The following is a 9,713-nucleotide window of genomic DNA, read 5'->3' on the forward strand; positions in this document are numbered from 1 at the left end:
TCTTCAAAGCAAACATTTTTCTTTAAGAAAACAAAACAAAACACTGTCTTCCCAAAAGGCTATATCATCTGCAAATTATTAGCAAAATCACTTACCAAATTTTTCACTAAACACAGTATCAGTTTTTTTAATACTCAGTTCAGAGCCTACAGTTTAATCAACCTAAACATCCAATTTACTCTTTATTAAGTAGTGATTAGCAACTAAAATTTTGCAGTACTTTCAAATAGCTTGTCAAACAGCAGTATTTTAGAGACCTTGATGGCAATTATTTGTGATGCAAGGCAAGCGAATTTCATTCTTTCTAAATGTTTGCAACATTTAATTGGTCTTCCTTATCTTTGAAAAATAATTGTTTTTCCTTACCACTGCAAGAATATCAATATTCTGATTCATGACACATTCACAGTTAACAGCAAAAAACTGCATTAAGTACAGAAGTTTTTTCTACAGCCACATTTGAGAGAGAGAGAGCTCCACCTCCCCTTTTCCAAGCCATCTCAAAAGCTCAATCAGTTCTCTACCTTTAAAATTTCTTCTCATGCATTTTTAACACAAGTCTTAATTACCTCCTACTCATCAATTGCTCAAAGTTATTGCTGACATGCAACTGTTTCCACTACACCATCTTTCCATGTTCGTGTGTTATTGGATGTATTGGATTGAGAGGAGGGGGTAAGTTCACATATGGGTAAAAAAAATGTAAGTGAATGGGTCAGCTAGAAAATGTTCATTTCATCTTCAGATTTATTTTTACCTGAAATGGTCTCCTTGTAATATACAATTGTTGAATTTTTTAGTTTTTCTCAGCATCTAATAAATCCTACAAAGTATAATTCCTACAAATTATAATTAATATTTCTATGTTTCAATTTTCATTCTCACTTAATGGCAGACTTTCCAAACAGGTATAAGTTTGAAACAGAAGAAGACGACATGAATCTGCACTGGCAGCCAGATTCTTCTGCCTCAGTCTAAGTTCAATCTCTGGATAAACATTTACTTTATAAATATGACTTTACTGGTTAAAGATGTTACATTCCAAGTAGTTATTAACATCTGCTGGAAAGTGACTTTCATAATTCTTCCATTGGGAAGGAGGTAGAGAGCCCTCCCTAAATTAACAAGGTTATTTTAAGACACTGGCAAAAGTGTTTGATGCTAGATTCTTGTTTTTGACCAACTTCAGTGGAAGAAGGCAACCACAAAACAGTGGTTGATGATACTCTGAAAGTATAGCTAGATCTAGACGATAATCTTTTGAAGGGACTCCATAATTTCACATATTGAAGATAGTTTAGAGCAACTTTATCTTGCATCAGCACTCTGTTAATGATATTTTGATTATAACAAAAATTGAGCAGAGTATTTAAAATCCTAATGAGAGTAAAATATCTTACTAAAAGTTTTGGATGTAAAACTTTTTTTCTGCAGTGGATATTTTTTTCTTTTTCACCTACAAGTTTCATTCTGATTTGTTCATGCCTACAAGACTTTATTTTTACCTGCTCACATGGTTGACAAGGCGGGTCTGTAAGAGCAGATCTCTTCCTGGTAGGAGATTATCACAGATGAGATGTTGATTAGACCTCACAGCTACTCCATGACATACACAGAGAGAACATAAGACATCCAAAACCTGGAAAATAATAAATTATTTTTCATCTTGAATATTTTTTCATGCTAAAGAGATCATAATCATTCTGAGTTACTCCTGGCAATATAATGCTCTATACTGTATTAATGGAAGACACGTAAAATAAAGTTACTGTGTTAATGAACTTCATATCCTTACAACAATTCTGAAATTCTTTTAATAATATTGTTTCTTCCTTCCTGCTTCCTTTGAAGTTGAGTTAGTATCAATGCTTTCATCAAAAACCAAATAACATCTCCACCTTTGCATCTTCAAACTGCCTATAGAAAAAGTTTAATTCCTAACTATGAACGCTGTTTTAAAGTATTTGAAATCCGACATCTGTACAGAGCAAGTGGTTTATTTGTTCACAAATGTTTAACTACATATGTCCCTCTCAATGCATACCTTATGGTTTCTTCCATGTTTGTCCAAAAGACAGATGATTGATTTAATATGTCCTTCCTTAATAATGTTTAGAGCTTCAGGGCTTTCCACCAATACACAGTGTAAAACTTCTAGTATTCCTGGAAAAAAAAAAAGGGGGGGGGAGGGAGGGGAAGAAGGAGGAGGGAGTGGAAATTATAATTCAAAGTATACATAAAATTATAATTACAAATACTACTTTCCAATATTTGGCCAGTAAAATTCATTAGTTTCAGAAAGTCCTGTAAACAATAGATAAAACCAAAACAAGATTGGTATTATCCTTCTGGATTTCTCAAAATTAGCGAGCGTAGTAAAAGTCAGAAAGGACAGGAGAAAAAACTGTAAATTAATTGAAAACTTTACCAATAAATACGTGATGATCAATGCTCAAAAATTCAAAATGTAAAGAACTGCTTTTCAATGGCCCCAAAAGGTGAAGAATTAACACTGCATATATATTCTATACATAAAACATGTTCTCCATATTTACAGTTTTCTGCTTCTCCCCTTAGAAAACCATTTGAATCATTAACAGAATTATATCTTCAATTTCAAAAAAAGAGGTAAATTGCCAGTATACTGGCCCATTCTGTATCATTTTCTTTGTGTATGTAACAGTTAAGCTGGGAGCCAACAGTGGTCTTGAAACAGCGGAATAAAGACCAACATGAAACTAAGATGTGCAAGCAAAAATGACTAAATCACAAGTGGCCTCCCAATTAAGTGGAATTCTAGTATCAGTGAAGCAGCAGCCCTTGCCATTAGAATCATTGAATTTTTATAGGTTCCCACATCTGCTGGATCAAGTCGTCACTTGCTTTGGGAGCTACCACATTTGGCAAAGACAAGTATTAAGCATATTCATTATTATCAATTTTCACAGTGAAAAAAGTCAGTGAGGGAAAGCTGAGAAGCAGTCCTAAATCTAGATATTTGTAACTTCTATTTACGCTACACATCTCGTATCATTCCATCCTTATCCATGTATTTAAATCATGCTTAAATGTAGCAAAGCAGCATCCATAACAGCAGTCTTCTGCCACACTTTAATGAAAGAAAAACACAGCACTGCAGACTCCCCATAGCGTGAAAAGAGGTATCAGATAAAAATATTCCCTTGGTAAGAGCACTCTAGGCTTCCCTCCATCTCAAGTAAGAAAGAGACTACCAAGCCAACAGCTGAGTAATAGGAAGCCCACCTAAGTTGAGGAGGCTCCAAAGAACTACTAACTGAACAAAATTTCCTATGAGGACAGGCTGAGAGACCTGGAGCCATTCAGTCTGGGGAAGAGAAGGCTCTGAGGTGACTTGAGAGCAGCCTTTTGATATCCAAAAGGGTGCTACAGAAAAGAAGGGGACAGACTTTAGCAGGGTCTGTGGGGATAAAACAAAGGGAAATATTTTCAAGCTCAAAGAGGATAGATTTAGATTAGACAGAAGGGAAAAAATCATCTCACAGTGAGGGTGGCGAGAAACTGGGACAGGTTGTTCGGAGATGTGGTTGATGCCCCGTTCCTGGAGACTTTCAAGTCTAGGCAGGATAAGACCCTGGGCAACCTGATCTAAGTCCCTGTTCCTTGCAGGGGAGTTGAACTAGATGGCCTTCAGAGGACCCTTCCAACTCTAACAATTCTATGATTCTATAAAATTTCAGGATTTCAAAATTGTGGCTCATTCACATATGTGTCCTCTGTACTAAAAATTCAGGTGTAAAATGAAAAAAAAAGCAAAAAATTAAAAGGTCAGACTTTGTCAGTGGACACAATAAATGCAGTGTTCAGGAAAATGGTCCACCCAGTGCCAGCTACATAGGCAGGGGTCACTTCAAAACGTTAAAACTACCTACCGAAGAAAAGTGTTTCAAAAGAATCATAGAATGGCACGGGTTGGAAGGGCCCCCAAAGTTCATCAGGTTCCAACACCCCTTACAGATCTGGTACTAGACCAGGTTGCTCAAGGCCGCATCCAACCTGCTATTGAACAGCTCCAAGGATAGAGCATCCACAACTTCTCTAGGCAGCCTGTTCCAGCACCTCACCACTCTCTCTGTGAAGAATTTCCCCATGGTACCCAATCTGCCCTCCTTGAGCTTAAAAGCCCTCAAATTAGAGAGGTAAACTATAATATGATTAACTGTTTTATCATATGCCACAGTAATCTGCGAATGCAGGGAAACAAATGGATTAAAATGTGCTGTCTAAGAATAAAATCAGTAATCCATTATGAATCAATACCACATAAAGTCAGTGTGATAGCTACATCCTTATCAGGTTTGTGCAGGTAGATTCATAATAATGATTCTGTTTTAAAATAATTTTTTCTTGTCTAGTTTTCATCTTTTCAACAATGAAAGTAAAAATACTTGAAAGGTGCAAACATTCAAGAGAAATAAATGAATGCTATCAAACAGACTCAGCTGCCACAGCATCTTTTTCAGCTTCTGTGGTGGTTGAATGCTGACTATCAAATACACTAGCTTTGAAGGGCAAACTTTCTGTATTCAAAAAAAAGAATGCATATAAACATACAATGTTGGTTTGGACTGATTCACTTTTAGATTTGTCTATATTAAAGACAGCTGGACCTGCTTTGATTTCTTTGAAGTTGCTCAAGGCAGTTAAGTAGAAAGTGTTTGAATAAAATACATATCACAAAACATATGTAGATATCATGATGAAGATGGCTGAAATTTTTTTCTTAATGACTAACATGAAAAGCAGAATATATTTCAGGACCTCTCTAATTTCATGCTGTAGAATACTAGAGTAAAAAGATTGCCTTAAAAACTACTCATAAACTAATAATGCGCTTCCTAAAATCTTTGATTTAGGACATTGAATAACCAGCCTTCCTTATGATTCCTCATGTAGGCTTTAATCCCTTTGAAATTTTAGTAGGACTAGTTAATCCCATCTGAAATACATTTCAGAAGGAAAGACTAATCTTAATTTATACACTGAAAGAGACATCCAAAAGCACTTGCATTGCATTTTTCACTCAGCACATGTCATACCTCAATTCTGACATAGTCTGCTCTCAGGCACGTTTATACTTAGACAAATCTTAGTTTTCTTACTTTTGCTTCAGTGAAGATCATGAAATTAATCAATTTCCAGTCTAATTTGTACAACCAGCTCAGTTACTGTTTATATATTTAATGCCTTTATTTTGTTTTCCTAACATTTTTAGTTCAAAGAAACATTTTTCACATGATATTATTAGATTCATTACATGCTAAGCCTTCACTGTCTTACAGAGCGAACAGATTTTTGGTTACAGCATTCATCTCATACTTCACTGTAGCATCATAAACATTTACGTTTTAATTGTCTAGACTGATTTTAACCTTGTGACTGTTCTGTTTTGTTGTTTTTTTTTCTTTTAAATATAATAGTAACGATGTAATACAGCATTTTAAGTTGCTCTAATGCATTTCATATTGTTATGAATTTCATATTTTATACTGGAACAGTACCTCATCTTCCCTTTCCATCATCCACATATATAAGATATCTTAAAAATTAGGAATTTTAAAATCTGTAGATGCATTCACTTAGAAAGTGGCTCTGGGGAGAGATTCAGCTTAGCAGAACTGAATCTGGGGAGGGGCTAATTGAGAATGGAATGCAAATAATAGATAAGAGATGACTGCATAACATCACACTTTTCTTGTCAATGTGAAATGCTAAAATAATGAAGGCACAAGTCAAATTCCTTGGCCACAATGATTTAAGGATAACTCTCCCCATTTGCAATTCTCAAGGACAATTCTGTCATCAACTAAGAATTATTATTCAAAGAAAGACGATTATGCTCCTTCCTACTCACAAAATATAGAGCACTAAAACAAAGAAATGATAGCAAAAAATTACAAATATGCAAAAAGAAAGGTGGTTATTATATTATTCTCACTGCTGTTTATCTTGCCCATGAGTCTTCCTGTTTTGAAATTACTGTAACATAATTGTATAAGATAATGTTTAAAAGACTCCAATACAATCATCTTCCAACAACAACATATATTGTATAGAACACAACGAAGTCATAATTGCAATTTGAGAATATTTCTTAGTCTGCAACTCAGAAATAGCTCCAACTGGGTGACTGCACAGAAGAGGGGATGGAAAGAAAACATAATGAAATCTACAGAGATAGAAAAGCAGACAATGAAAATTTAAAGCATAGCAAACAGTAAATATGGAACATTGTCCAAATCTACTGCTGTAGATTTAATATACCTTCCATGTGCTATTATTAATAATAAATCCTTGAAATCCACCTTGATCTCTACACTCGCTGTGAAATGATAAACATGAACCAGTAGTGCTAGCATTACAAAATTGTCTGTAGTTTCATGGAAGCTTACTATGCTTCTCAGAGGACTCACTAAAGAATTTTCTCAACTCTGAAAAATATCTTTTTAGTAGGGCAACTTTAAGTTTTTTTAATTGTTAACTATTGAGAGACATGCTTCTAGATTATGCCAATAACAGATATTAAATATGTGAAGTAAAATTTTATGTAAGGAAAATGTAAAAGTCTGTGTTTATATCATTGAAATAGGGCAAGAAACTAAAGTATCAGCCATGAAATCAACACTGTTAATTACAGAAACATAGATCCAGTAACTTTTCAATTACTTTGGGATACACTTAGCAAATATTCTTTCATGAAATTAGATTTGTCTACTGTCTGTTTACAGCAGTAGGAATAAACATGTAAACAAAAAAGAACTATAACAAAAAGTAACTAAAGAATAGCTTTAAATAAACAACAAAATTCTTTTTTTTAGAATAAGTACATGCTAAGTGTGGTAATCCAAACAAGCATCCTTTAGAATCCTTTTACAGAATCCTTTTATAGGCAAGTTAACTATATTTAAAACAGCAAAGTGGTACACATTATCAAGTTGGCAATGTCAACGCCACATAACACCAAGATAAATTCTTAAGTCATTATTTACATTAATTTAACGTGCAGTGTTCGTGCTATTTATTTTTTATTCTACACCTAGTATAATTTTCCAATATAGTTCAAAACATTGTTTTACAATGTCTAGTCCCAGTATTTTCAAAAAATCCACTGGAAAACTAAAATTACAAGTACTTAGTTTGTAGATAAGATTTACAGATAACAGATTGCTTCCAAGGAGGAAGAAGCCAGGTTCACCATTTCAGTGGAAAGTACAGTACAGCCCAGCATACGTACATGTAATTTTGAACAATACAGACACTAACCACACCACAGAGCCACTAAGCAGGTGAATTCGAGCACATTTCTATCTGCTACGATCTTGCTAATCAAGAAATGCTAAGGGATTAATACTAAGAGTTTCAGGAGAAAAATATGACTATATTTTATAAAATTAAAGAATAATAATAAAATACAGTTAATAAATTGCCAAATTTAAGGTAATGTCAAAGAAAAATAAACAAGGCAGCTTAAAAAATGGAGGTTGAAGTGACACTTGGATTCTCAAATCCTAAATGTGTCTCAGGCACACTTTTTCTTGCTAACTTCAATCAGTCAGATACCAGGGTACAGATGTGATGAAAAAGAAAATATATGTGTATTATAGATGTAACTCTTCTACAATCAAATATTTACTGAAGATTCATATATGATATATATTCAAAGAAATCACGTGAACTTCTCTACGTTACAAATACACTCCTTCAAGATGACACGAACTATATCTACTCCAGACGACTGTTACGCTTCTTTGATGCAAATGCTGAAAAACATGCAGAATTCCAATGAGAAGGGAAAGGAACATACTAGAATTAGAGAAAGAAAACAACTTAGAAACTGAAAACACAGAATTGTTTCACCAAACCTGAACAAACCAATTGCATCTTAATCTGTTGGTTCAAGGAAAGGAAAGATTACTAGAACCTAAACTGAAACTACAACCATAATCACTATGTAAAAGTGTTAAACATATAAATCTAATTTAGTAATATATTTGCTCTCCCATTGGAAAAACTTCACGATAACTAATAATAAGTATATCACCAAGTTTAAACAAGTGAAAAACTGGAAAAATAAGGAAGTTATAATACTAAAAATCATACCAGAAGATGCTTCTAGTCTTTCTAATCTGCTGATCAGCCAATCAAGAGATCCAGAAAACTGAGCACAGTTTTTACGATTCCCTCGAATAAGAGCCGCTATGGGAAATAGGAAAAAAAAGAAAAAGAAAGAATTCACAATTATAAATCCATTTGAATTAAAGTAACCCTGATTTTCAAGGATTCTTGAATCAAGTAAACTAGTTTCTTAATCCTTCGTTATTGATGTTCTTCATGTTAAATTTAAATTACTTACGTAATTGATACACTTAAAGAATACCCTTGGCATCAAATTAACCTTTAATGTATTTCATAACCCCTGAAGAATATTCTACATGGAGTACGGAAACCCAGAACATCATCACAAAAGTCAGCTGCTACTGTAGGAAAAAAAATTCTGTTTAATAGCATTTTTGTAACAATAGGAAACACTAGAAGAAAATGAACATAACATAAATGATGAGCAATAATTTTTTCAAGAGTAAGTAAGAACTTAAACAAGGTAGACGTCCAGAAACTCAAATTTTAACAGAGAAGTAAGGAGGAGATAACTGATTTAGAACTCATGCTTTAAGTTGAAGATTGAAGTAGACTGGACACATGCATTGACTTGATGAGTATAACTGACTGGAAAACTCTGAGCTCTACAGGCATGCAAATGACTTCCCTGTCTAGGAGTATGTGCATTTGCTTGGATTAGCATATGAAGAAGGTCTTAGAGAAGCACCTGTTCTTCTCAGGAAAAAAAAAAATAGTGAGGCACTAATGCTTGTTTGTTTGTGGAACAGTGCAAACCACTCATCATAAGAATGTTGTTCAATTCTGCTGACAATTTTCCATGGCTGTTTTCAGCAGCAGATGTTATTGGTCCTACTAAGTGTCAATGGTGATCACAATTTCCGCTTATAAATATCAGTTATTCATATCATATATCAGTTATAAATATCAGCAATTTTGATTTAAGAAAGTTGCTGAACTGTTTTGAACTTATTCAAACAGTACACAGATAAAAGCACTCTGTAAAGTTTATAATTTATTGCTGAAGAAATTTACTATATTGTATCCCAAATGTAGTTTTTTGCTTTTTCATTTATGTAAGGTTCTAAGTATGATATGAAAGTGTGCTTTTAAAGTGGAAAAGCATTCTCAGAGTTCACAGCAAATAAGTCACTGTACTGACAGTTTTTCATCACAAGGATAGAGACCAAAATCAAATTGCTTCATAGCAAATAAATAAACTATAAAAGTAAAAAAAGAAAAAAAAAAATCTTTTCCTGTGTTAGCAGCTGCTTCAATAGAGAATATTATCAGAGCATTCTGCCTCTAATTTTTAGTGCCAAGGTAGTTATATCATAAATCAGATAAAATTATAACTGAGAGATTTTCATATGGCCTTATAACAGAAGGGAAATACATTTTACACCGAAAATTCCATTATACATTTACTTTTTCAGAGTTTCGAGTTCAGCTGATACCTTAATATACTGCATATAAATTGAAGAAAATTTTTCAGTACAAACCTATTTTAAACAGAGAAGTAGGAAAGAAGAAAACTACCATGATTTATTCCTTCTTTT

The 9,713-nt window shown here is 33.6% G+C and overlaps 1 protein-coding gene across 1 annotated transcript in view; it reads right to left on the bottom strand.

The window, feature by feature from the left end:
- The window catches only part of RYR2 (ryanodine receptor 2), a 347,696-nt gene that overhangs the window by 171,042 nt on the left and 166,941 nt on the right, over positions 1-9,713 (bottom strand). Inside the window, 3 exon segments of the mRNA XM_031552189.1 lie at positions 1,506-1,639; positions 2,045-2,163; positions 8,140-8,235. Of these exon segments, the coding sequence (XP_031408049.1) occupies positions 1,506-1,639; positions 2,045-2,163; positions 8,140-8,235 (349 nt within the window).

The sequence above is a fragment of the Meleagris gallopavo genome, chromosome 2 (assembly GCF_000146605.3).
Source record: "Meleagris gallopavo isolate NT-WF06-2002-E0010 breed Aviagen turkey brand Nicholas breeding stock chromosome 2, Turkey_5.1, whole genome shotgun sequence".
Classification (NCBI taxonomy): domain Eukaryota; kingdom Metazoa; phylum Chordata; class Aves; order Galliformes; family Phasianidae; genus Meleagris; species Meleagris gallopavo.